At 37.5% G+C, this 27,676-nt stretch overlaps 2 protein-coding genes across 2 annotated transcripts; one reads left to right on the top strand and one right to left on the bottom strand.

Annotated features, from left to right (window-relative positions):
- The first annotated feature begins 2,495 nt into the window (after nt 1-2,495).
- Nucleotides 2,496-3,071, top strand: LOC137809091 (uncharacterized). Its single transcript, XM_068610233.1, has one exon. The coding sequence runs from the start codon at nt 2,496-2,498 to the stop codon at nt 3,069-3,071; it is 576 nt and encodes a 191-aa protein (XP_068466334.1).
- Nucleotides 3,072-18,683: 15,612 nt separating this feature from the next.
- MINE1 (homolog of bacterial MinE 1) lies at nt 18,684-21,814 on the bottom strand. The gene is made up of 2 exons (XM_068612237.2): nt 21,599-21,814; nt 18,684-19,538 (listed from the first exon to the last, which is right to left on the bottom strand). Exons 1-2 carry the CDS (start codon nt 21,698-21,700, stop codon nt 18,930-18,932), a joined length of 711 nt encoding a protein of 236 aa, XP_068468338.1. The 5' UTR covers nt 21,701-21,814; the 3' UTR covers nt 18,684-18,929.
- Between the last annotated feature and the right edge of the window lie 5,862 nt (nt 21,815-27,676).

Below are 27,676 nucleotides of genomic sequence, written 5' to 3'. Positions count from 1 at the left end.
CTTAGAGATGATGTAGATGGTGATCAACTGGGGGAGGAAATAGTGAAAGGGGGAATGAATATGTTCAGAGTGAGGTCTATGGGGGACAACATAGTCATGCTTACTCCGAGAGAAGGGGAGAGCATGGAGGTTATCTTTAAGCAAAATGTTGTGTGGTTTGATAGCGTCTTCGCTAGTTTGAAGCCCTGGACGGTCTCTAGTGCCTCTAGTCACAAACTAGTTTGGGTAAGATGCTATGGCCTTCTCTTATCCTTGTGGAATAGGGACTGCTTTACCAAACTCATCGAAATCGTGGCTCCGTTGGCCGCGCTTATGGCTATTGATAGCTTGACTGAAACGTGGGAGACTCTGGAATACGCAAGACTCCAAGTCTGTATTTTGAAATTTGATAGTGCTAGACTAGCCAAGTGTGTGGAAGTTAATAAGCAGTTGTGTAATATTCTCATTGAAGAAGAGACGCCTGTTTCCGTTGATGACAAGTACAAGGTAAACAATGCTCCCTCTGTTTCATCTGATAGTGTTTCCTCCACAGAAACCTATGTAGAAGAAACATAATTCACAGTCAACAACGGTGTGGCGGAGGACCGACTTTGGGAGGGGGAGGAGCGGTGATCAAGAGGGGAGAAGGAAGACCAACAGGCAGAGGAAGAAGATGAACAGTCCCCGAAAATGGCAAAACTGCTATTAGAGGGTTGTTTCTCGAAAAACATAAGCTGGCAGGGGAAAAGTTATGAAGCTATAACGAATGTAGAAAGAAAGACGCAGAAGGTGTCAGAATGGGTTGACCTTTATTCCTCTGATCATGTGTGCGGTGCAACTTTTCAAAGTGCTCCTTTACAAGATGAGATGGCAAGAATAATGATGGATATCGAAAACGTGAATAACCTGGAAGAATCTGGTGCGGGCTCGGGCCATGCAAGGAAGATGAAGGCCCATTTTTCTCCAGCCCAATCAAAAACGGAACAAGGTGGGTCTGAGCAACGGGTAGTCGAAGAGGTGAATGGCCTTAGGGGTACCATTGGAAATTCAAGTAAGTTGGGAGTAAGCCTTTTTGAAGGCCCGATAATGGGAGAAACTTTTTTCTCTCGTAAGTCTTTCTACGAAGGTAGTTCTTCTGGAGGTTGTATGCCAGAGAGAGGGTCATCTTCAAAGGGGTCGAAGGAAGGAAAAGGGGTGAAGCTCGCGTATGGAGCTAGAAAGGGTGTGCACTCATTTCAATGGCTAGAAGAAGGTGGTCTCAAGGGGAGAAGTGTGTCTAATTCTCCTTCACGAAGAAGAAAGAAGAAAGTGCTTGCTGAATTAGGGGAGCCCTCTTCTCACCCGAGGCGGTCGGCGAGGATTAGCACGAGACTCTCCAAGGTGGATGCTTCCTCGGTCTATAGAGAAGGTACACCTCTCGCTTCAATTTCTGATAAGGATATTAGTAATTGCAACACCCGTTTGTGTACTTCTCGCATCTTGGCTGAATCACCAAACTTGTGGGAAATTGGGAAGAAAGTCGGGTTGCTGTGTCGAGGGGATGAAGATGAGGTTATCAATGAATATGCGTGTATGGAAGTAAGGGATGTAGAGGTGCTGAACATTCCTAAGGAGGGTAGTAAGAACGATGAATTATGATAATTGTCAACTTCAATATAAGAGGCATGGGAGGAAATACCAAAGCAAGGTATTTAAGACAAATCATAGGGAGTAAGGGAGCAGAGTTTGTGTGTATTCAAGAAACAAAGGCTAAGTTGTTCTCCGATGCTAAATGTTTCTCGCTATGGGGGATAATAATATTGGATGGCTACATTATGAAGGAGACAATGGTAGTGGAAGCTTGCTCTCGATGTGGCATAAGGAGGCTTTTAGTTATATTAGTCACTTGATGGTCAAGGGATTTATCGTTGTCTTTGGCACTTACTCCAAAGCTAATATCAGATGTGTAGTGGTTAATGTTTATGCTGCCTGCAATTTGAGAGATAAGAAGGTGCTATGGGAGGAGTTGAACAATATCAAATCTGCTTCACAAGATGTCGTTTGGTGTATGTGCGGTGACTTTAACGCCGTCAGAAGTCCAAGTGAAAGGAAAGGAAGTAGGGTAAGGGGTGGCCAATCAAAAGATATTGAAGGTTTCAACAACTTCATTGATTCTAATATGTTGTTTGACATTCCTACTGTGGGGAAAAAATTCACATGGTTTAACTCTAATGGATTGGCAAATAGTAGGTTGGATAGAGTGCTTGTTTCTGAGGAGTGGTTGGTACAGTGGCCTATGTGCAAACAGTATGTGCAACGAAGGGAAGTGTCGGACCACTGTGCCATCGTGGTGAAGTATGTGGTCAAAGAGTAGGGACCTAGGCCTTTCCGTACAATTGATGTCTAGTTCTCGGAGAGGGGCTTCTGTGAGATGGTGAAGGACAAATGGTCCGCTTATTCTATACAAGGAAGTGTGTTCATTAAGTTCAAAGATAAGCTTAAGAGGCTGAAGGGTGATCTAAAAGATTGGAATAGGGATGTGTTTGGTAACATTCATACCAGAAAAAAAAAAGATCTTACAGGCAATTGAGGATCTAGATTGCCATGATTGTGTTGGTAACTTCTTGGAAGATGATAGGGTGAAGAGGTGTGAGCTGATATGTGATTTGCGGGAAATAGACAAGAAGCTTGATTCTCTTATGTGCCAGAAAGCTAGAGTAAATTGGCTTAAGAATGGGGATTCATGTACTAAGTTCTATCATTCGACTCTGAGATGGAGAAGGCTTAGAAATGAAGTAAAAGGTGTGGAGGTTGGGGGTCAATGGTGTGAGGAGCCTTACACAGTGCGCTTAGAAGCAAATAAGCTCTTTGAAAAAAGGTTCAAAGCAACGAGAGATTATGGTGTAAGACTTGATGGGGTTGAATTTACGTCCCTTTCTGTAGAAGAAAACATGAGTTTAATTGCTGTTTTTTCTGAGGAAGAAATAAGGAATGCGGTGTGGCAGTGTGAAGGCACGAAGAGTCCAGGTTCTCACGGCTTTAATTTTAATTTTCTCAAGAATTGTTGGGAAATTATAAAGGACGACATAGTGGCAGTGGTGACCCTCTTTTAGGAAATTGGTTGCATCCCAAAAGGTTGTAACGCTTCATTCATTGCTTTGGTACCTAAAGTAAGGGACCCGTCCTATCTAGAGCAATATAGACCTATATCCTTGGTGGGTGCTATGTACAAAATTATAGCAAAGGTGATGGCGGAAAGGATTAAGAAAGTGTTATCGTTTGTTATTGATGAAAGTCAATTGGCTTTCCTTAAAGACAGAGGTATTCTAGACAGTGTGCTCATGGCTAATGAGATGGTGGAGGACTTAAGGAGGGGAGGGAGAAGAGGTTTGTGCCTAAAAGTAGACTTCGAAAAGGCATACGACTCAGTTAGATGGGAATTCCTCTATGATATGCTTCAAAAGCTGGGTTTTCATAATAGGTGGATTATGTGGGTTAAAGGGTGCCTGAAAAGTGCTACAGTGTTAGTGCTTGTTAATGGGAGTCCTACGGATGAATTTATCCCGTCAAGAGGGCTGAGGTAGGGTGACCCTCTAGCACTTTCCTTTTTATAGTGGTAGCTGAAGATCTGGCGGGGCTCGTAAGGCAAGCCGTGAAGGCCCATCTGTTAAGTGGACTAAAAATAGGAAGGAAGGAGGTTGAGTTGAGTCTACTCCAGTTTGCAGATGATACCCTGTTCCTGTGTGAGGATTCCTATGCCAATGTGGTCACTCTTAAGGCTATCCTCAGGGGCTTTGAGCTGGCATCAGACCTGAAGATTAATTTCAACAAGTCAAAGTTAGGAGGTATTAATGTCCTTAGAAGAAATATTGATTGCTACACAAAGACCCTGAACTGTGCACAAATGGGTATTCCGTTCTCGTACTTGGGTTTAGAAGTGGGGGGAAATCCAAGGAAGAAAAAGTTCTGGGAGCCTGTTCTGAACAAGCTGAAGTCGAGGCTTAGTACTTGAAAAGGGAGATTCTTGTCTATGGCAGGCAGAATATGTCTAATAAAATATGTTATCTCTACGCTGCCTCTCTACTACCTATCCCTCTTTAAAGCACCGGAATCGGTATGTAAAAATATCATCAGCATCCAAAGAAGGTTTTTGTGGGGTTGGGGCGAGGAGAAGAGATCCATCTCATGGGCTAGTTGGAAACTCTTATCTAAACCGAGAGAAGAGGGAGGTTTAGGCATAAGAGACATCCGTAAGTTCAATGTAGCACTTTTGGCTAAGTGGAGATGGCGTTATATCTCTATCGAGAAGAGGAAATGGAAGGAGTACTTGGATTCTAAGTATGGATTGGAACAAGATGCTGACCAAATACCACTGAAGTTACAATCCTGGTGGTGGAGAGATTTAAGGAAGGTTTGTGGGGAGGGATGTGGAGATGGGTGGGTTCGAGACGCAGTTGCTTGAAATGTAGGAAATGGGGATAAAGCTAGATTTTGGAAGGATGTATGGGTTGGAAATACCAACCTAAAATCATTGTTCCCTAAACTGTATTCCTTGTCCCTAAACCAAGGTCAGAAGGTGGAGGAGGTAGGTGTGTGGGATGATTCGGTATGGAGGTGGTCCTTAAGGTGGAGGCGGGTCAGATTCGAGTGGGAAGTCTCGTTAGAACTTGAGCTTGGTATGCTTTTGGCTAGAGCCAATATTGTCAAGGATGTCAATGATGTGCAGGTATGGACATGTGATGATTATGGATGTTATACTGTGAGTTCCGCTTATGAATGCCTTGACAAACCTGATAGGGGTCCACTATGTCAAGCTTTTAAGTATCTCTGGAAGGTCAAGACATTTCCTAACGTCTTGACTACAACTTGGAGGGTACTTTTGGGTAGAGTACCAACAAGAGAGAGCTTAAGCAGGAGAGGAGTGGTGATGCAGAATACTCTATGTGCTTTGTGTCAAACAAAGGCGGAGTCCTACCAGCATCTATTTTTGGAGTGTAAACATACCCTACGGGTGTGGGCCCTGAGCTTCAGATGGATAGGGATCTTGTTTGTCCAACATAATGAGATAATGATTCACTTTGAAAGCTTCCATCTGGTTCAAGGCAGTAATAAACAAAACCTAATTTGGAAAGGAGTGTGGGCAGCTATAGTATGGTGCATATGGGAGCATAGGAACTTAGTTGTGTTTGATCAAGGATTTGTAGATGCGGAAGAAGTCTTTCACAATGCCCAACTTAAATCGTGGTTATGGCTTAAACATAATGCACAAAATTTTAATTTCTGCTTTGCTGACTGGATGATGAACCCTCTGTTGTGCATCAGCAATTGTAAATGAGAGAAGGTTGGAGGTTCAAAATCGATGACATTATGTTATGGTGAACCAGCCAATCCTACTGGTGTTTCTGCAGGTTGATGGAGCGGGCAAAAGTCATATGATGCTGGTAAATCTAAGGTGTTTTGATCTGTGCAAAAGTCATATGATGTTGGTTTTTTGGTATCAGGCTTCTGGTTATGTTAAGTGCTGCATGGGTTGTTTCTGGAGTGATTAATGCTTAGTTGGAGCAATTTGCTTGGGGATTTTGGATGCCTATCAAGTCTTTGTGGAGGGTGCTGCAGCAGACCAGACCATAGATTAGTAGCTCGGCAGACTCCAAGATGCTGGCAAAGATGGAGTGAGCGTGGTCGCTTCATTGCAATCCTGTTGTTTACGCTGTTGTATTATGCATAGGTGAAGGTGTGGTTGGCTTTAGAATGTTGGTGCAGAATGGCCCAGGGTGCCTTGGTTCGTTTGCTGGTGTGGATTCTGCCACATCCCCTTATCCAGTCTGTGGTGATGGCATACCTCTTTAATTTAATTCTAATGTCTATAGTTACATTTGTTTAGTTCTATGTTGTTGGGTTTAATAGTGCCAAAGTTCAAGAGGGGGGGTGAATTGACCTTTTAAAACTTTCTCGCAGAAACAATGTTTAACCCAGTTTTACAGAAAATAAATCGATTTATGTGAAAATGAACAGATTTATTTCAGCACTGTTTTTGTTTGAAACGCTTTTAATACAACAAGGTTAACCACAAGACTATGCAGATAGATTTTCCAGATGCACACACACAGAAATCAGATTGAAAAACAGTGAAACACAAAACAACAAGCTTCAATTTCAAGCAAGTGATTAAGGTTCAACTAATAGCATGCTAATTAATTGAGTGACCTTTGCAAACAACCTGTTCCAGTGGCTTTTAACAGACTATGAGTGTTCTTCTTGATGTCAAGCAATTTTCCAGAAATTAAGAACAATGAATCACAGAACAACAAGCTTCAACTTTAAGCAATTGTTTAAGGTTCAATTAATAGCTTTGACAGTTTCTTGAGCAACCTATCACAGTCAATCTGTTCCAATGGCTTTTAGCATATTATATATGTTCTTATCAGATTTAAACAACTTTTTCAGAAATCAAGAACAGTATGCACAGTGCCTAGAAAGAACAGATTTATTTTTAATTGAACAGATTTATTTCTTTGCTATTTTATCAATTATGCAGAAACGAAATTGCAGGGAGTGAGAGAGAATGAACACAAGCAGTTATACTGGTTCACTCAACTGAGCTACATCCAGTCTTCACCAACAACAGGTGGAAATCACTAACACACAGTACAACCAAGTACAATTCTCACTGTTCTTGAAACCTACAAGAACTTAGGTACTTTTGCTGAAAAAACCTATTTCAGCACACACACACCCACTCTTCAAGAACACCTATCAAGAAGAGTGTTCAACCAAACTATTACAAGAAATGAGAAGTGAAACGACTACACCTGATTGAGGGTACAAAGATCTGCCTTAAACCAGTAGGCAAGATTGCTAGAACAGTAGCAGCACCTCACACCAAGATTTTGGAACCAAACCAAGAACAAGCACTTTGTGATTTTCGAAATCTTTGAAGTACAAATGCTAATCCTTTGTAAACACTTAACTCTTTGCTGTCAAAACTTGTTTTTGCAAATGTATGAATTGTTCTTAATCTCATAAACAAGTTTGTATTTTATAGAAAACCAACTTATAACAGATTTTCGAAAAACAGTTAAAGCTGTTATAAAATGAACAGATTGAAAATAAAATGAACAGATTTATTTTCAAAAGCAGTTAGAGAATTTATTAAGTGAGGAGACTTAGTCAACCATTTTGGTGCTGAGATAAAACTGAAAACGTTTAAGCTTGACATGGCACCAGAGACAAAAAGAATCTATTCATTTACAGATGAACAGATTTATTTTTCAAAATGAAAACAGAGAAAGTTTAACTGTTTAAAACTCAGTCGTTTTGAAAGGTAGAAGACTTAGTCAAAATACCTGATGCACAAAATCTAATTTTCACAAGACTTAGCCAAGGCATCAATGTAAAAATGAATCTGTTTATTTAGAAAAGAACAGATTTATTTTTATGCAGTAAACGTGTTTTTTGTAAAACATGTGAAAAACAGTTTAAGAAAACTTATGCTTGTTCTTATGACATGGCCAGTGGTTATGAGGTGAGTTACTCAGCAAAAAGCCCACTCTTAGACAACCTCTAAGCACTAGCTAAGACACACTTAAAGCAAAGCAAAATACAAGTGAAATGTACATATAAGTCTTCATCAAACACTACATATAAGCCTTCATCAAATACAATCTTGAAGGGGCAGCAACCATCTTCAACATATGTATCTGTTTGGGAGTAGGTAAGGACCAAAGGGCAGTCCGTGTGTATTGAAAGTTTACTGTAAGCTCTTTGGGTGTAGGGGAGCTATGTAGTCCTGCATTATGGGGTCTCTACGTAGTTATAGCCTTTAATGGGCGTTTTGGTCTAAGCCATATGGAAGTGTAACCAAGTGGCTCATGTACACGGGTTGGGATACCCCTGAAGTATCCCTCTTAATTTAATTTATTCTTTGCAGATAAAAAAAAAGATCCAACAATTTTGATCAAATGGTGAAGCACTCTTTCTGTTACTTCACTTGCTATAAATAGGGCATTCTCAGAATGTGACGAGGTTTACGCTTTCTCTAGTGCTCATAGAATGTGTCGTTTGCTTCGAGTGTCGAATCCACCAACTTTCTTCTTTAGTGATCGAATGCCCAAGTCAGTAATGTCTTCTTCTGTGGATTCTTCTCATAATGTTGTGAATATAGAATCTTCTGTGACTCGGACTGCGTCTTGTAATGTGAGAGAGGGTAGTGCTTCGAGTTATTCATCAGGCGGTCCAAGCTACGATTGGGTTGACCCATCTGTTTTAAAAATTCCCACTAAGTTAAGAGATTCTGATAGTTTAGACCAGTTTTTGTCTAAGAATTCATTTATAAGACCCGATTGTCCAACCAATGCGATGATGGCCGGTATTTGTGGCCTTACCGACCGTGTATGCCACGGTCGGGAAACGCAAGACTTCTTCTTTGTATATAATACTTTATTTGTCGACTTGCATATAAGCCTACCTTTCAATGATTTTACCATGGGGGTCCTTCGGATCCTCAAAGTGGCACCTACCCAACTTTATCCTAACTCGTGGGTGGCCCTTCAGGCGTTCCGAGTGCTTTGTGACCTTTTTAAGCTTATTCCCACCCCTCAAGCCTTCTTGTATTATTACAATACCCGTCCGAGTACTCCCGTGAGTTGGTTATCTTTATCTAGTCGACCGGGGAACGTTCGGTTTGCTGCTTATACCACATCTTATAAAAAATTTAAAGAAAAATATTTTAAAATCTTTGTGGAGCCGAACGGTAGTGACTTTTTCTATGATGCGGAGGGGCGCACAAAGTTCCCTTTCCATTGGACAGAAAATCTGACCCAGCTTAGTAACTGGTTGCAGTCGTCCATGTCACCCCTAGATAAGTCAATTCTAGTGGTGTTTGACCAGCTTCCTTATAAACTGCTCATCCGAGAGCTGATAGTTTTACATGGGTTATCCAAGAAGTGGGCGGATATCAATGGTACGTTGATTTCTTGCATATGATTGTGTATTTGTTATGTTGATGTGGTTTAATTTTGTATGTACCTTACAGCTGTTATCCTATGGATGGACCTGACTTTGAGTAGTTTCATGAATAGCCTCAAGCGACAAGCGACCAACTGGAAGCTTGGGAGTTTAATAGCGGTCAGGAAGGACAAAGTCGTTGTTCCGGTTCAAGCAGCTCCGGCTAATGCCCCGTTTCTACCGGTGCCAAATCAAAAGAGGGGCCGACCATCCAAGGCCCAAGCTAGTGTTGGGGTAGGGCAGTCTTCTATCAGGCAGTCTTCAATGTTAGGTCCCTCGCTACAACTAGCACAGGCTGTGCAGTTTGATTTGCTTCCCAAGGATGAGGGTGTCTTAGCGGCCATTCCCACTGAGAATTTGATAGAAGAATTAGTAGGGTTGCAAAGCCGAGCCACTATAGTTGGCAAGGCACTTGGTGAAGAATTGAAGAGGACTAACACAGTGCTAGTGCCTAAGTTGAGGACCGAGTTGGCAAAGTCGGTCAACTCGTTGAAGGTGGCTTTGTAGACTACTGAGGCATGTAGGGAAAAGACGTAGCAAGATCAATTGACGATCGAGGAAGTGAAAGAGGTTTTGAAGGCGGACCTTGCTAGGTGGAGGCCGAGAGAAACCAACTCTTAAAAGATAGCGTTGATGCCGAGTTGAAGGAGAAGGTACTTGCTGCCGAACTGGAAAAATGCCATGAGTTCATGTTGCGGATAAATGTAGAGAGCTTTCAGCATGGTGTCCGAAAGGTAGCATTTTTCCATGGCGTGCCAATGGATGATCCCCGCTATGATTTAAACAAGAACGTGGTGGATGGAAAGCTTGTGCCAGTCGGCAGGAATGCCGATACTATTATGGAAGAGTTAGAGGATAGGCCGAATCGCATCGAGGCAACCGAGTCAGAGCCATCCTTTGAGGAGATAATAGAACCTCTTATGTAACCTGGACCCGGGTTGTGGGCTCTGAACAAATTTATTATCCTTTGAACAGTTTATTTACTCATTTGTATTTGTGTGATTCACCGACTGATATATGTTTATATATTTGCATGATTCACCGACTGACACATGTTCATGTGCGTAAACCCTGAATCTTAAATATGTTGTTATGAGCTGTGAAATTAATGCGTCACTTAAATCTGATCGCAGAGTGCGATACGTATGTTGTACTTATCACTTGAGATGATAATTAAGATGGTAATAATCAATCGAAGATGCGCGGATCAAGTCAGGATTCTCGATGGTCTTAATTTTGGTCACATCTCGTGGGTTTATCGGAGTAGTAATCCTTTAAATAAATGCAATTGGAGTCGGCACTCCTTATGTTCTGGTAACAAAAATATATAAAGATAAAGAGAAAGAGATAGGATGATTAAAGTGTTTAAAGTGCCTCACTAAAACCTTCTCGGTCGAAAACCCTCCTTAGGGATAAAACAATCGAGTGAGGAAAGAGTACACTGGCAATGTTTATTAGTTATAATAAAATTTTAGAAGTGTGGCATTCCACGTTCTTGGCATAGTTTTTCCTGACAAATATTCTAAGTAATAAGCATCGCCGACTGTTGTGTCGGCAATACGGAACGATCCTTCCCAGTTGCTTGAGAATTTTTGCCTTCAGCCTTTTGGGTGTCACTTTGCATTCGCCACACTAAGTCTCCTCTTAGAAAATTCCTAGGCTTTACGTTTGAGTTATACCGTCTGGTCGCCCTCTGCTTGCATGCCTCTTCCCTAATTCTGCTTTTGTCTCTTAACTCGTTGATAAAGTCGAGGCCAACCAACAAGCTTTCACTATTGAGGTTCAGATCCAACATCTGTCGTCGCAGAAAAGGTTCTCCCACCTGGATCGGGATCATGGCTTATGTCCTGTAAGTCAAACTAAACGATGTTTCTTGTGTGGTGGACTGCGGCGTACATCAGTAGGCCCATAGGACTTATAGGAGTTCGTCGGTCGATTTACCTTTAGTTAGCCCGAGCCTCTTTCTTAATTCATTAAGAATAACTTTATTAGCGACTTTGACTTGACCGTTGGTTTATGGGTGTTCAACTAAGCTGGTGATATGTTTGATATCGAGCTTTTCGTAGAACTCGACTAGTACTCGGTCAGTGAATTGTCGGTCGTTGATAGTGAAGATTACCTGTGGCAACCCGAACTAACAAATGAAATTTTCAACATTCTTCGTGGTGATAGTCGTTAAGTGATATGATTCCAATAGCAAAGAAAAGAATGATTCTTGACATTCTTAGGAATCAACTTGAGTTGGACAATAGTTATGCACTTTTTCTTAGAATTGGATCAATGTTCTAAGTCAAGAACTCACCAAAACTAGCACCAAATCCAAACTCATATGGAAGTTCCTCATATTGTCAAATTGAACCAACAAAAAGAGGTAAAAATCAAAAGCACCGAATAGAAATGGCTAAGAATAGAATTGAACCGATTAAAATGAATTAAAAGGCAAGAAAGCTGAAAAAAAGTGTTGGAAAATAAAATGCACCGAACCAAACACAAAGAAGAAGAAGAACAGTTGCTGGAAAAACTAAAGGCCGAACCAAAAACTCAAGAACACAAACTCAAGACATGAACAACAAAAGAGAAGAAAGGAAGGAGAGGAGAAAGCTCATGAAGATGGATGTATGGTTGGATGATCACGCCACTAGAAGGATGGATGCTCCTAGATGAGTGTGCAAGCCGCCACTTGAGGAAACCATGGATCCATCAAGATAAGACTAGAGAAGAAGGCTCAAAAGCTCTCCAATGCTCTCTCAAAATTTGAGTATAGTTTCTCTAATTAAAATTCAAATCTGAAATGTACAAGGGCAGCACCTATATTTATAGCCTAAGGGTGCTGAAAAACAAAGCTAAGAGAATTCAAAATTCCCTCCTAAAGCTATTAGAACCGGTGCCTAAACCAAGCATGAGGAAGGTGTGACCTCTTCCTTCACTTTGGCACCTCCTTTTCTACTCGTACACCTATCTACTAACACACCCCCCTCCTAAAGCTCCTAACTAAAGACATAACAATAGAGGTTTCTAATGTTTCCCTCTAACCACCTTCAACCAAAGAAATTACAAAAAGAGAAAATAATTGTCCCCTAGCTCCTAAAGTTTTGAACATGCTTCTTGTAAGCCTTTGAGGTGGGCTTTGACCTCCATGGGCGTCCTCTATTTGTGCCTCTACCTCTTCTTGATCTTGTTGATTGGCCTCCATGTCCTCTTGAACTTGATCTCCATCATTAAGGGTTCGACTTCTATCCATTTGGTAAAGTAATCTATTCCGACCAATAGAAACTTACATTGTCCTTTTCCAGGAACGAACGGTCTGATGATGTCCATGCCCCACTTCGTGAATGGTTAGGGGGAGAGAATGTAGTGGAGGTTTTCCGGGTTTTGGTGGGCCAGGTTGTCGTATTCTTAGCATTTCATACACTTACGCACGTAGTCCATGCAATCACCTTGGACAGTCGGCTAGTAAAATCCCGCGCGCAGTATCTTGATTGCCATCGTTCGGCCTTTTGAATGGGTACCGCATACACCTTCATGTATTTCTCGCATAACGTAGCTAGCCTGTTCTGTATTAAGACATTTTAAAAGTGGGCGAGTGTAGCCTCGTCGGTGGAGATCTTGATCAATTAGTAGGAATCGAGTCTTTTGTTGCTTCATCGTTTTTTCTATGTGTGCTTTGCATGTGTTGTCGGTCAAGAATTGCTTAATTGGTGTCATCCAGTCTGTTTGGATGTCAGTCGTCATGCACTCGTCTGTGCCGATACTAGGTTTGGCTAATGTAACATACACGATCGACCAATGGAGCCCCTTTTTGGCAACACTTGTGAGGCAAGAGAGTCTATCAGTTCGGGCATTGTGTTCTCGGCGTATGTGATGAATTGTTACATCATCAAACTTGGTGAGTAATCCCTGCACAAAGTGGAAATATCGTTGTAGTAGGGTTTCCCGCACTTCAAACTCTCCTTTCAGTTATCCGACCACTAGCTGAGAATCACTCTTACATACTAGCTTTTTGACATCCAAGTTGATGGCAAGGTTAAGGCCAACAATAATTGCCTCGTATTCAACCTGATTATTGGATTCTTTGAAATCGAATTTCAAAGCTTGTTCAATAACGAGATTGCCATGTCCTTCTAGTACAACTCCTGTGCCGCACAACTTGATGTTGGAAGAGCCGTCAATGTGCGGGGTCCATGGAGATTTATTATCTTCATTTGGAAGGGGACTAAATTCGGTAGCAAAGTCAGCCAGAGATTGCAATTTAATTGCTCCTCACGGTTGGTACTAGATGTGGAATTTTGATAATTCGACGGCCCAGCCTATCATTCCTTCGGCCAAATCTGGTTTCGCCAGTATTTTCATAATGGGGTAATCAGTTTTAACTATGATCTGATGATTTTGAAAATACATGCGCATTCATCGAGCTATGACGACCAAAGTGAGTGCGACCTTTTCTATCATCTGATAGCGATTTTTTGCACCGTGGACGACTCGACTAATAAAGTAGACGGGTTGTTCTGCTGTATACACTTCTTAGACCAGGGTTGCACTAATTGTGTTTTCTGAAAGGGCAAGATAGACAATTATTGGTGCGTCGGTGACCAGCTTCTGAATGACCGACGGGGAGGCCAAGAAAAGTTTCAGTTGGAGAAATATGTTCTCACATTCATCCGTCCATTGAAATTTAGACACTTTATGTAGCATTTGAACGATAGGTTTAGTCTTTTCCGCCAATTTTGGCACAAATCTGGAGAGTGTTGTGAGTCGCCCGATCAATCTCTAAACTTCTTTAATGTTGTTGGGGCTCCGCATTTCAGATATAGCTCTACATTTTTCTAGGTTAACTTCTATGCCACGGTGGGTGAGCATGAATCCTAGAAATTTTCCTCCTTCCACGCTGAATGCACATTTGTCGGGGTTTAGACACATGCGATGTTTTCGAAGGGCTCGAAAGACTTCCTTCAAATCTTCTATGTGTTGTTCGCATGAGTCGGATTTGACAACAATGTCGTCTACATATACTTCGACACTTCGTCCAATCATGTCGTGAAAAACATAATCCATCACTCGCTGGTATGCAGCCCCTGTGTTCTTAAGGTCGAACAGCATGACCTCATAATAGAAGTTTCCTGAGTCATTTGTGAAGGTCGGCTTCTCTCCGTCTCTCGGATGCATCTGGATTTGATTGTATCCTGAGTATGCATCGAGAAAGCTGAGGAGGATATGGTTGCCTGTTGCACCGTCAACTAGTCGATCAATGGTTGGCAAAGGGTAGGAATCTTTGGGACACGCTTTATTGAGGTCGGTGTAATCTACACAGATTTTCCATGTACCGCTAGATTTCTGAACCATGACTACGTTAGCCAGCCATGTAGTGTAATATTTTGTTTTAATAAAGTCGACTTTCATCAAAAAAAATTTGTTTCTTGTCGGGCGGCTTTGCGCCTTTCCTCCCCTAATTTCCGCTTTTTCTGTGCGAGCGGTCTTGCTTCTCTGTAAACAGACAAACGATGTGTGATAATTTTTGAACTTTTGCCAAGCATGTCGGCGGCGGTCCAAGCAAAGAGGTCAATGTTATCCATTAAGGTTGTGCAAATGGTCCTGCGGCCGTCCAGCTTCAAAGACGTCCCAATGTACGTCTTATGCTCATCATCGTAGAGAGGCAAGGGTTGAAGGTCTCGCCTGCTTCCATTCATGCATCCTCTAGTCAGGGATTCAAGTCTACAAGTGTGACCATGTGCTTTCTTGATTGTTCATCTTGGGAGTATTTCTCCATTGATTGCTCTCATCTTCTCGGAGATCAGCCTCGTGGCGGTGATCTATATAAACGTTTGGTAGGTTTCACCTTCAAACTTGCTACATAGCATTCCCAGACAGTTGTTTTTTTTGTCAACGTGGATTGTTGCAATGTCTCCGGTCGCAGATGGAAAATCCATCGCTAAGTGTGGGGTGGAGACTATTGCTCCTAGACGGTTGATAGAGGGACGTCCGAGTAGTATATTATGTTGAATCAAGTGTGATCAAAAGCTTTGAAGAATCCAAATCCTAGTGTTTGATGGAAGGCTGAAGTTGCCGATGTCTTTAGAGTAGGATCTGGGTAGTTTATCTGTGTAGTCCACTCTTTGTTGAATCTAAAGCTAAAGTGTTTTCAAATCTTTTAAGTTTAAAGTGTTTTTCAAACTAAGTGAAAAACAACCTGTTGTTTTGTCGAAACAACCGATTGTTTTACTCTTAGGTGTTTTTGAAAAGGTTGAAAACTGTTTTGGTTGGTTGACTTGCTGTCAAACCAAAACAATCGATTGTTTGTTTGAAAATCCTAACAGAATCTGTTTTGTTAGTTGAGTGTGCTTTAAATGATTTTCAAACTGAATGTGCTCCTGTTTTAAATGCTTTGACCAATCTTTGAAAGTTATAAATAGTTTGTTTATGTTTTATAACAAACAAGGAAAAAGAATAACAAATTTGAGTTTTTCAGAGATTGCTTTCAAGATTTGAATATTCACAATTCAGCTTTGGTTTTCTCAAGAGAGAGTGGAATAAGATTACATCTGTATTGATTTCAGTTCATTCTGTAACAGTAATTCGTTTTGAATTCTTTGTAAATTCTGGTGTTGTAAGCCAAGGAGTGTTGTGTGCTCTTGAGGTTGTCAAGATCAACATTCTTGGTGTGTGTTGTGCCAAAGGAAGTGTGTTTCTTGAGGGGTTCAAGGTCACTTCTTTGGTGGTTTTGTGTGTAATCTGTAATTGATTACTTAGTGGATTGCCCAATGGATTTTGGGGACTGGATGTAGCTATTGGTTTAAGAGTGAACCAATATAAACTATTTGTGTATCTCTTTCTTCTCTTAAACTCATTTAAATTCAGTTGTTATTGTTTTACTGGTATAAACAACCGATTGTTTTGCAGAAATAACTGATTGTTTTTCTAGTGTTTTGCTAACAATAATAGAAACTAATTTAGAAACCAATTTTTTTTTAGTTTCTAAAATGGTTTCTAATTTAGTTACTATTGCAACTAATTATTTTGGTCTCTAAAAATTGGTTTCAATTTTATGATTTTCTAGTAGTGTTTTAATTGATCACAACATTGATTCATGGTTTTATGGTTAAAACAAATATTTTCGTAATTCAAAACATTTAATTAATATTGAAAATATAATAATATCATAATTTTATGATGGTGAAAACCAAAATAAAACATAATTTTTTAAATTTTTATCATTTATATAACATTTATAATACGTGTAAAAATTTAATAGCATATATGTATTACATACTTAAATTCAATATTTATTAATAATAACAAGTCTATATGTAGAATAAAAAAGAAAGTACTCACATGTTAATATTTTACTTTTTTTAAGGAAAAAGTTTGAAAAAGTGATTTTTTTCCTGTTCAATAATTTTTTTACTAATTCTGCCGGTTCCATTTATTTGATACCAATTTTGTAATTTTGAGAACTTACAAAACTATTGTACCAAAAGTGAATTTAAGTCTTATGCATAAGATTGAAAATAAATTTAGGCTTAATTAATTTTAAATATTTGTATTAATTTATTTTATTTAATTTGATCTCATTAGTTCAATTAAATTTTTCAATTTTAAAAAATACAATAATGTTATTATTTGTCACTCAATGTAGTATAATCATTAATGTACAATATTCACAAGTTTAATTCACGTATATTTAACATAGTAATAATTTATAAAACTAATGATACTTTAATCGATAAAAGATCGCATAGTTACTTTTTCAAAATTGAGTCAGTTTATTCAACCTTAACATAATCACATTATTCTATTTCTAAAATTGAAGAATTTGATTGAAACTTTTGTTAATAGAAAAATCAAATTAAACAAAATAAATAAATAGGACAGAGAAAAGGTAATTAAGTCATAAAGTTACATAACACATCCAAAATGTATTCAGGTGACATGTTTACAAACCACAAAGTTATAATTTTACACACAATCATGTAAGGACAATGCACAATGCTTACCCTTGTTTGGTAGAGAAGATGAGGAATGGAGGAAAAAGGTTAATAATATTAGATATTTAATCTATGAGAAAGAAGAAAAGAAAAAAAAAATATAGCAAAACTCACTCTATTTTTACTCTACCAAACATTAAACATTAAGAGTTATTTCTTACTTTATCTTTTTTTCAACTTATTTCTTCTCCATTCTAAAACCAAACACAGTAATGAAAACTACCAACAAACTTCATGAATAATGACCATTCATACACTCAAAAATAACAAATGCTTATCATAAAATGCTAAGTAAGAAATCACAACATATCATAGTTCAATGATGCAACGAACAAAAATAACTGATATAGATAGTACAAAAACAAAATTTCTCATCAAAATCTAGTGTCATCCTAATGTAAGCTTCAATTTTAAAATATATACACCACTCCAGATTTGCTCTCACTGGTAAGCATTTCAAACACTTTTGACAGAAATCAAGGTAAGGACAATGCACAATGCTTACCCTTGTTTGGTAGAGAAGATGAGGAATGGAGGAAAAAGGTTAATAATATTAGATATTTAATCTATGAGAAAGAAGAAAAGAAAAAAAAAATATAGCAAAACTCACTCTATTTTTACTCTACCAAACATTAAACATTAAGAGTTATTTCTTACTTTATCTTTTTTTCAACTTATTTCTTCTCCATTCTAAAACCAAACACAGTAATGAAAACTACCAACAAACTTCATGAATAATGACCATTCATACACTCAAAAATAACAAATGCTTATCATAAAATGCTAAGTAAGAAATCACAACATATCATAGTTCAATGATGCAACGAACAAAAATAACTGATATAGATAGTACAAAAACAAAATTTCTCATCAAAATCTAGTGTCATCCTAATGTAAGCTTCAATTTTAAAATATATACACCACTCCAGATTTGCTCTCACTGGTAAGCATTTCAAACACTTTTGACAGAAATCAAGGTAAGGACAATGCACAATGCTTACCCTTGTTTGGTAGAGAAGATGAGGAATGGAGGAAAAAGGTTAATAATATTAGATATTTAATCTATGAGAAAGAAGAAAAGAAAAAAAAAATATAGCAAAACTCACTCTATTTTTACTCTACCAAACATTAAACATTAAGAGTTATTTCTTACTTTATCTTTTTTTCAACTTATTTCTTCTCCATTCTAAAACCAAACACAGTAATGAAAACTACCAACAAACTTCATGAATAATGACCATTCATACACTCAAAAATAACAAATGCTTATCATAAAATGCTAAGTAAGAAATCACAACATATCATAGTTCAATGATGCAACGAACAAAAATAACTGATATAGATAGTACAAAAACAAAATTTCTCATCAAAATCTAGTGTCATCCTAATGTAAGCTTCAATTTTAAAATATATACACCACTCCAGATTTGCTCTCACTGGTAAGCATTTCAAACACTTTTGACAGAAATCAAGGTAAGGACAATGCACAATGCTTACCCTTGTTTGGTAGAGAAGATGAGGAATGGAGGAAAAAGGTTAATAATATTAGATATTTAATCTATGAGAAAGAAGAAAAGAAAAAAAAAATATAGCAAAACTCACTCTATTTTTACTCTACCAAACATTAAACATTAAGAGTTATTTCTTACTTTATCTTTTTTTCAACTTATTTCTTCTCCATTCTAAAACCAAACACAGTAATGAAAACTACCAACAAACTTCATGAATAATGACCATTCATACACTCAAAAATAACAAATGCTTATCATAAAATGCTAAGTAAGAAATCACAACATATCATAGTTCAATGATGCAACGAACAAAAATAACTGATATAGATAGTACAAAAACAAAATTTCTCATCAAAATCTAGTGTCATCCTAATGTAAGCTTCAATTTTAAAATATATACACCACTCCAGATTTGCTCTCACTGGTAAGCATTTCAAACACTTTTGACAGAAATCAAGATTCAAGATCTTTCAACTCAAAATCCAGTCGTTTCGTCCGGAACATAGAAATCAAATCTAACATCAACAGATCCCGAACTCTCTCCAGTGTCCTTATACTCAACATTTGTTATTGTCCCAAATTCATCCATATCTTGATATTCTGGCTTAACTCGCCGTACAGGCACCGTGACAGAGTAAATAGTTCCAAGATCTGTGTCAGCAGAGACACTCAGCTGAACTTTATCCTGTGATTCTATTTCCACAAAGTCAGATAGAGCACGCACAACATTGCTGACAATTTTTCGCTTTGCCTCATCACTTACTGCACACCGATCAGAGAACAAAATCATCTTCAAGCGTTGCTTAGCAATCCTAGCATTAGAGTTTTTTCTAGATGTTGCCGATGGGAAAATTATCTTCCAAGCCAAATTTAATCGCTCAAAGAAGTTCATTTTAACAGCGTCAAGGAGAAAATTTTCAGCTTCTTGACTAACTGAATTTGATGTAAATTTAGGACCACCAAGGATTGCAGTAACTGGCTTGCAGTACCCACGAATATTGCATCGTACAATTGTCAGGCAAGGACATTTTGGGGTGAATTCAGAGATGTTACATGCTCCATTCAAGAAACGATGAAAGTCTACCTATTATTAGACAGAAAATTTGAAAAATTATCGACAACGAATTTTTAATTGCTTTCAAAATCTTGATATAATGTTAAGATAAATGTGAGTATTTATCAACATACAAAATTCAAGAAGCTATGCCACGAGCATCTGAAATCCTAATAAAAACATCTCATCTCATCAAATAGAAAATCAAAGAGCATTTTGTTGAACCTTTCCCACATCACTGAAAAATCAGAAAACATAAAAGCAGTACCACATTCTCTATAATCATACTTAACACTAGACTAAATCATAAAAACCTAAATATATGTACATATATATATATATATATATATACTATTCTATAATGTTTAAGGCAAGTAACTTACCAACCATATATTATACATATTTTCAATCAAATGAAAAAATGATGCAAAAATAATGATGCCCTCCTTTAATACTTTGGTCTGGAGGGCCATGAAATGGAGTTACAACTTAAGAATGCAGGCTATCGTGTCAACTTAGCCAAATAAAATCTTTTATAGCATTCAACCAACCACAGAGAGACAAAATAGCATATAACCCAACACTTTCCATGGATTTCCATCATATGAAAAACACCTATAGTATTATTTGGTTTAGAACCAAGGGCCTTCTACAGGAGACAATCTTGTGTAGGTAGAGAACATACATAGCACATTATGGCTAGCTCTCGTAGTGGAGTTTTTTTCTATAATCAAGGCTCAAGGATGTCAAAATTGATATCTTCCTCAAGTTTGGAAACAGATTGAAAGATCATAAAAGAAGTGATCATAACACAAATTCTAAGACCCTACCAAAAATATAAATATAAATTATAAAATAAAAAAGGACGATAATATAATTACTTAATACACGTAAACACACTACTATAATTAAAGTTTAAAATTTGATATTTATTTACTGTTATTGTATCATAAATATTTTAATTTATTTCTATTTGACAGTAGAAAAAACATACAAGAGCATAAAGAAGCGCAGAAAAGCTATTAAAAAATTAGGAGATGTTGTATTTCAAATGAAGCCCAATCCACGGGTTTCAAAACCAAAAAAAAAATGCTTCAGCCAAGTTATACTGCAGCCTATCAGAGTTGTTGAGAGTCTGAGTGGGGAGAGAGAGAGTGATTCAAAGAGGTTGAGTCGAGGGGGATTTAGGGATTAAGAGGAAGATTGTGTGGTTCAAGAAGGTCAAGCCACAAGACAGGCAGACAACACTAGAGGGAGGAAGACAGAAAGTCGTTGGCCTGAGTGTCATAACCTGAAGAAAATCGTAAGCTTATTATAAATTGATAAGAACCTAGAGAGAACCAAACCACAAAAGTCCATTATTATAATTGGAGAGCTTGAGCTCTTATAAACCCCGGACTACCATCCCATAATTCCAATGTGGGACTCAAGTTCCATACCATGCAATTGGATCCCAACACAAATGTTTGCAGGTTTGAAGCTCAAGAAAGTTCACCAACTTCGCAAACAATCCCATCAATCCTGCTCCGATCACACATACTGGCAGACTTGAAAAAGCACGTAAAATGCTGAATAGTCTAGGATCTTAATCTTGACAAGGGTCAAAAGTGGAACCTAAGCCCATACTTAACAAAAAATTAGACATATACCACCTAAACCAATCACCTCCACTATAGTGTAAGGTTTTCACTTTCTACTAGGCATGCCTCTAGACCATCCATCATATCATGCCAAATTGCCAAATGACACTAAATGCATACATAAAAACAAAATTCATGTACTCAGATAAAGGGTCACATCAGTTTGTTGAAGGCTGTTATTGTATCTTAAAACGGTAATTATATATTTCCTTGTTTCTATTTCGAATGCTTCACATTTGACATTCCACCGAGTACAACGTTATAAAACACCGCAATTTTATAAAAACCCTAATCGGATTGTGGAACCCTCAAACGGTGTGGTTTGTAGGTAAATTAGGTTCCGAATTCAGCATGACTGGAATTGCAATGGTAATGCATGCGTGTTGTGATAGAGAGTGAGAAGCATTCGTGAGAAGAGAAGACGGAAATGTAGAGATGAAAAAATGAAACCTTGGGGGAAGGGACGAAAGCGGTTCGAAGTGGAGGTGAGTGGGAGTGAGAGCGATACAGTGGAAGAGTAGCAGAGACTCGCAGATCGCCAGAAATCGCCATTGTTGAGAGCTTCGTAGCGCAGTGTGCTCCGAGAAACGGAACTTCGATGTTCTCAGTCGCAATCTTCAATTTGCCTGCTATTATCACGCCCCCCAGTACGTCGTCGTTTCGTTCGCCTTTCTTTTCTACAATCCCTTTTGAATATGATCAAAACTTGGAAAAAACTGTAAATTTATTAAAATGATGCAATTTTGGCTTTCTTTTATGAAAATAAATAAAATTTTAAAAAATTATCATCTACTTAAGTTATGATTGAAAACACAAAGAAAAAACTCGTGTTTTAATATTTTTTTTTTACAATACAGTGAAAAGTGGTGCATTCCATTTTTATTTATTTATTTTTAAGAAAACTATTGTTCATATATCACTTTTTTTTACTTTTATTTTTATAAAAATTGTTGTTGGTCTCGCTCTTTATTTTTCTTTAATATTTTTCTTGTCTTGTTTTAATGTGTTAGACTAAGATTTACCTATTTGTTTGGATTGGGGAGTGAAAAGTTGAGGGTGTGGGAGAATGAGAGTCTGAGAAGAAAGTGTGAAAAAAGTAAGTGTGTTTAAATTAGGACATGTTAGGGTGGATGTGTGAAGAAAGTTTATTGAGATACGTGAGTGATTTGTTATAATGGTTGTAAGAGTATTTTAAATTATTTTGAATATTGTAAATTGTAAGATTACAAATTTACCCTTATATATAAAAAAAGAATAAATAATTATTAATTTTGTGCATATTTTAATTAATTAAAATAATTTAAAGTTTCATTTATAAATAAAAGAAAAAAATGTAAAATTCAAAGAAATAATTAAATATAATTTTAAATATAAGTATAATTTTATTATTTTTCATTTTATTAATTTAAATTAATTTTGTTACTTAAGTTAATTTATTTAGATAATTTTAATATTATTTAGATTCTTTAAATTATGTTATGTTATATATATATATATACAAAATTATTATTAATAATAATTTCTATTATTAATATTATTGTATGAAAAAATAAGGGTACCATGGTCTTTTCGTCTCATTCAACTCTCCTTTCTCTTCAATTATGAGAGGATCTTAAATACCCTCAACTTTCCATTCACTCTCATCCTCAACCTCCCCCTCTCATAGAAGCAAACAAGGGTGACACCCATTCATCCTCAACCTCAATCACCCCCAAAAGCAAACACACACTTAATGTGCCAGACTAAGATTTACATATAACTGTTATACTTAAAAAAATTTACTTTTCACTCACAATGTTCACGAACGGGGTTGGAATTAAGAGAATGATTCGAACTACTCTTCGGTTGGTCGGTCGGTCTGCATCTCACTCACTCTTCTCAATGGAACTCTCACACTCACTCTTTCGCTCCTCAATTGTTTTCGAACGGGGTTGGAACCAGAAAACGATTCGAACTACTCATCGGTCAATCTGCACCTCACTCCCTCTTCTCGGCTGAACTCTCACACTCGTTCTTCCACTCCTCCTCCTTACTAGCTCTAAACTCGAATGGTACCTGCAAAAGGTACTACAACGCTCAAGTCAGATTTCAACACTCGGCACTCAATATTTAAGATTAGATGATTGCGTACTTGATCCTTTGGGATCTGTGCTAATTTATACAATTATTGTGGGGCCATTGTGGTTAATGGGCCTGATAAAAGAAGATTAACAAATGTTGAGTCATTAATCATGCTCATTGTTGGTCATGTCGGTCGGTCTTGATCGGATGCCGAGTCAAGGTCTCGGTCGTGTTGACCGTACCGATACATTTGCCCCCAGGCTCGAGGATGGTTAATCTGAAGAGTCTTTATCTGAGGTCGTTGTGACGGTTGGTCATCCCGAGATGAGACGTGATGTTGGCAACATTGAATGCGTGACGTGACTTGTAATGATGACTTAGTTTTTTTGGCGTCATTCGTCGTGGACCATTAGATCGAGGGATATCCAACGGTTGAGATGAGAGAGATACTTCATCTCCAGGTCTCTTCAAAGGCTATAAATAGTGGTCCCCCACTATTCTGTCTCACTGCTCTCTTGCTCCGACTTCCGAAATCGAGACATATTGGCGAGGTGTTTTCCCTTCATTTCGAAAGGTTAGTCATGTCTTCCTCTGACTCTTTATCTTCTTCATCTTCTTCTTTGTCCTCTTCTGACTCTTCCACAATCGAGCCTTTGTCGATCGGAGCAATTCAGACATTGCCCGTTGTGGAGACCTCTGTAGTAAGGGTTAACAATCCGGAAGATACTACCGACCGGGCAGAACCTGCCGAAGAGTCATCCCATCATTCGGGACTTGACAAGGTTGATTCCAAGGTGACCGAGTTTATCTCCGCCTATAGGGACTCGTCTTCCATTGACTCCTTTATGGATAATCATAATCTGTTAAAGTCGGATGCTACTGACAACATGTTGGCCATTGATTATTGTCATCCGACCAACACCATTTGTATGGGTACGACATCCTCATATGGTCCTTGTACTGGACCAAAGGGCTCAGGGCTCAGTGGTTGGATCTTGGTGCATGGCACAGGCAGGTCAGCTTGACTTTTGGTTCAGTATAATGGGCCATGTTGTTGGGCCTCGGTTGTACGAGTAAACCCGTTTTGGTATAATTATGGTAACCTTTTGTAAATAAAGGCAAGGCGGCTAACAAAGGGTAGTTGTGGACCTAGGGGTGCGCTTAATGCGTATGGAGTCTAGGTCAACCGGTAAGAACATTTGGTGTCCACCGTGGGGCCCAATAAAACCTGATCCCATCCACATTTGTGTTTGAGTTTTTTGACGTAATGAAGAACACGAGGCAAGGTCCAGTAGGATCTAAAAATTGTAGTCAAGAATAAAATAAAATATAAAATCCTATGAGACAGAGTTAACCAACAATATTTTTTTTGTAGTACTTTATATTTAACTAAAAGAGTCTAAGAAAAAATATAAGAAATATAGTAGGAATAGAAACTTAATTATCCACCAGTAATATGCAAGTATGCAAACTTTAGAATAACATGAAATGGGAATTCGGCTTTTTTCAATATTAACAAAAAAGTATGAGATTCAAAATCATGAGAATTAAAAGGAAAGAATGTCATTATTGTGGAATACTTTTATACTATGTTTAATCCCCTCCATTCATCACCTTAAAAAATCAGACCAAACATTCTACAAATATAAAAATACATTAGTCAACAGTGGTTGGTGGTGTCTCATTGTTAATTGTCTAACTGCTTTGTGAGGCCTCAACATTGTTAGATTTTTTTTTTCTCAACATTGTTCCTTGTGAAGGTTTGCGCTTAGGAACCAAGGTCCAATTGCCTTCTCTTCCATGTAATTTGCTAACTATCATAAAGCAATAATATACTAAATATAAAATAAGATAATAATAATGATTTAATATGACAATAAAAGTGATTACAGTTCTAGCAGGAGACATTCTCTCTAAACTCATCAAAAAGCGCTAAATATCGAAATAAGGGTTCAAGCAAGCGAGGTCAGAATCGGAGATTAGTGAAAGGGGTCGCGAAAGGTTGGGAAGAACAGTTGATACTTCTTTCGCCTCCACTTGCTCTTCCAACAATTAAATAGTCGGAATTATATAGGCTTCTATTGTGCTTCTTTGATACTCTTGTGAGAGAGCATTGAGAAAGAGTGCAAGCCGATGAAAAAGCAGAATGGATGCAGTGGACGTGGGACGGTTACTCTAGATTTTTTATAATAGTTGGTTATTGTAAATGGTTGTGTTTGAGTGCTTACCGTGCAAGGAAACCGCTAGTTAATACTTGTTGAATGAATGATGAAACAAAGGAGATATGATATGACCTCTTCTTCTAGCTTTGCATGGCGAGCAATGACTGCTCTTATTACTTGATTAACCTTTTGCTTTCGCCCTCCAAGAAAGAGAGAAAACTCCATTTGTTTTTGGCACCATTCCTATCACACAACCTTCAATAATGAATACACAGTAATAACCAAATTTCTTCAAAACACATAAAATTCATGACTGCGAAAACCCAATTAGAAAAATGAAAATTGATATCGTAGAAGTAAGATCTGGGACGGACAAACGTTTGTTCTTAAAGTAGTGAAGAAAGGAATCGGGAAGAAGGTGTTTTTTCTTGCGGGTAGGTAAGTCCTGAATATCACTACCACCCAACTAATTTGGTAGGAAAAATCAACACTCTGGTTCCTTTTTGGATCTGCCTCGGTTCAAAAGCCTTTTGTAACACAAAAAAAAATAGTAGTGAAATAAATAAATAGGAACTTGGAAATAAATACTACATTGACATTTATAAATTTAAACGACACATAAAAGAAAACATAGAAGCATAACAGATGAATTTTCGATAAGTGATGTTGGTGGGTGTTGCAAATTTGAGAGATTAAGTCGTCGGAGGTTCCTCGATTAGCAACAAAATGAATGAATCCTCCTTTTTTTTTCCTGTATGCGAGGTTTAAAAATCAAAGAAACCACAATGTTAACCAGAGATTCACAACTAAATCACAAAATAGGAGAACAAATATAATTAACTCTAACATTAAAGAGAGAAAGAAAGGAACCTGGGAACAAAATGCAAAGGTGAAGACGATTGAAAATTAAAGTAAATCCTTAATTCACAATTTGTTTCAATTAAGAGCAAGGAGAGAGAGGAATCCAGAAAATCAAAAGTTGGAAGTAACCACTCACGTTTGGCCACTACTTACTCACGTCTCCTAATAATTTTTTCTCTCTCATAATTTGAACAGACACTCCCTCTCTTTAAGCAATTGATTTTCAAAATAAATCATCTCTTTTAATTCAAAACCGCTCCTCCAATTATTCCAAATATTTTTAAAAAGAAGGAAATGACGCAATACCCAAAATAATGAAATAAAACTAAATATTAATCTAAGGATAAAATAAGAAATTTTTTTAGAGTAGTTAAAGAGAGGAATCCCCTTTATATATAGGTATAGATCATTTATACTAGCAGAAACACAGACGCGAGAGCGCCTGTGTATCCGCATTTTTTATTTTTGTTTTTAATGCATATCTATATTTTATTATTATTATGTATCCAATATTTTATTGTTATTATGTACCCAATATTTTAAAATATATAACTTTTGTCTTCTATTATATATTCAATATTATAATTATATTTAAGTTTTTTTCAAAGTTATTTGATATAAAATTGTAATTAATTGATAATGTAAAAATTACAATATACATGAAAATTAACATCATATTTTAAAATATATAACTTTTGACCTCTATTTTGTTGAATCTATAATTTTGGTATTTTCATTTTAAAATAAATACATTTGGTGTTTCTATTATGAAAATTTGAAATGTAGTTGAATTTTTGGTGAGAAAATTAAAAAGACACAAAAAAATTGGCTTACAAAACTAAAATTGAATGATTATTCACACTTGGTTTTTCACATCCATTGTTATCATCCTCCCCAATGATTATTCCATCCACTTCACATATATGATGGTTTAGGGAGGAGTCAAGATTTATAAAAGTTTTTTTTTTTCAAAATGTTATAATAGTGAGAATAAAAAAAAAGTAGTTGTTAAAGTCACAATCTTCAAGTAATATCTAGAAGACAACATGACCATTGTGATGAGAATCAAGTAAAGGAGGATTTTATTAATGAAGGAAGAGGTCATTCACCATCACACTTGAAGTTCTTCCTTCTAGTCTTCTCAAAATTAAAAGAAGACATAAAATAAAAAGAGAGGCCCAAGCCCAAAGCCCAAGCCCAAGCCCAAGTCCATCCTATAAAGGGCAAGGCCAAGTATTAAATAATAAAGAATATTGTTGAAGGTGCTTAGAGGGAAACATTAGAAACCTCTATTGTTAAAGCATCTTTTAGTTTTTAGTTAGGAGTCTTAGGGGTGTGTGTTAGTAGATAGGTGTAGGAGTAAATAAGGAGGTGCCAAAGTGAGAGAAGGGATCACACCTTCCTCATGCTTTGTTTTAGGCGCCATTTCTAGAAGCTTTTAGGA

The sequence above is a fragment of the Phaseolus vulgaris genome, chromosome 2 (assembly GCF_051622355.1).
Source record: "Phaseolus vulgaris cultivar YP4 chromosome 2, ASM5162235v1, whole genome shotgun sequence".
NCBI lineage: Eukaryota > Viridiplantae > Streptophyta > Magnoliopsida > Fabales > Fabaceae > Phaseolus > Phaseolus vulgaris.
This window is presented reverse-complemented; position numbering and strand designations above follow the sequence as displayed.

Bases quoted from the DNA above. Each gene is read 5' to 3' on its own strand.
- LOC137809091 (XM_068610233.1), top strand. From the start codon at position 2,496: ATGTGTTTGGTAACATTCATACCAGAAAAAAAAAAGATCTTACAGGCA.
- MINE1 (XM_068612237.2), bottom strand. From the start codon at position 21,700: ATGGCGATTTCTGGCGATCTGCGAGTCTCTGCTACTCTTCCACTGTAT. The intron at 19,539-21,598 runs GTTTCATTTTTT...GTCTAATAATAG, and splicing joins CTTTCGTCCCTTCCCCCAAG to GTAGACTTTCATCGTTTCTT.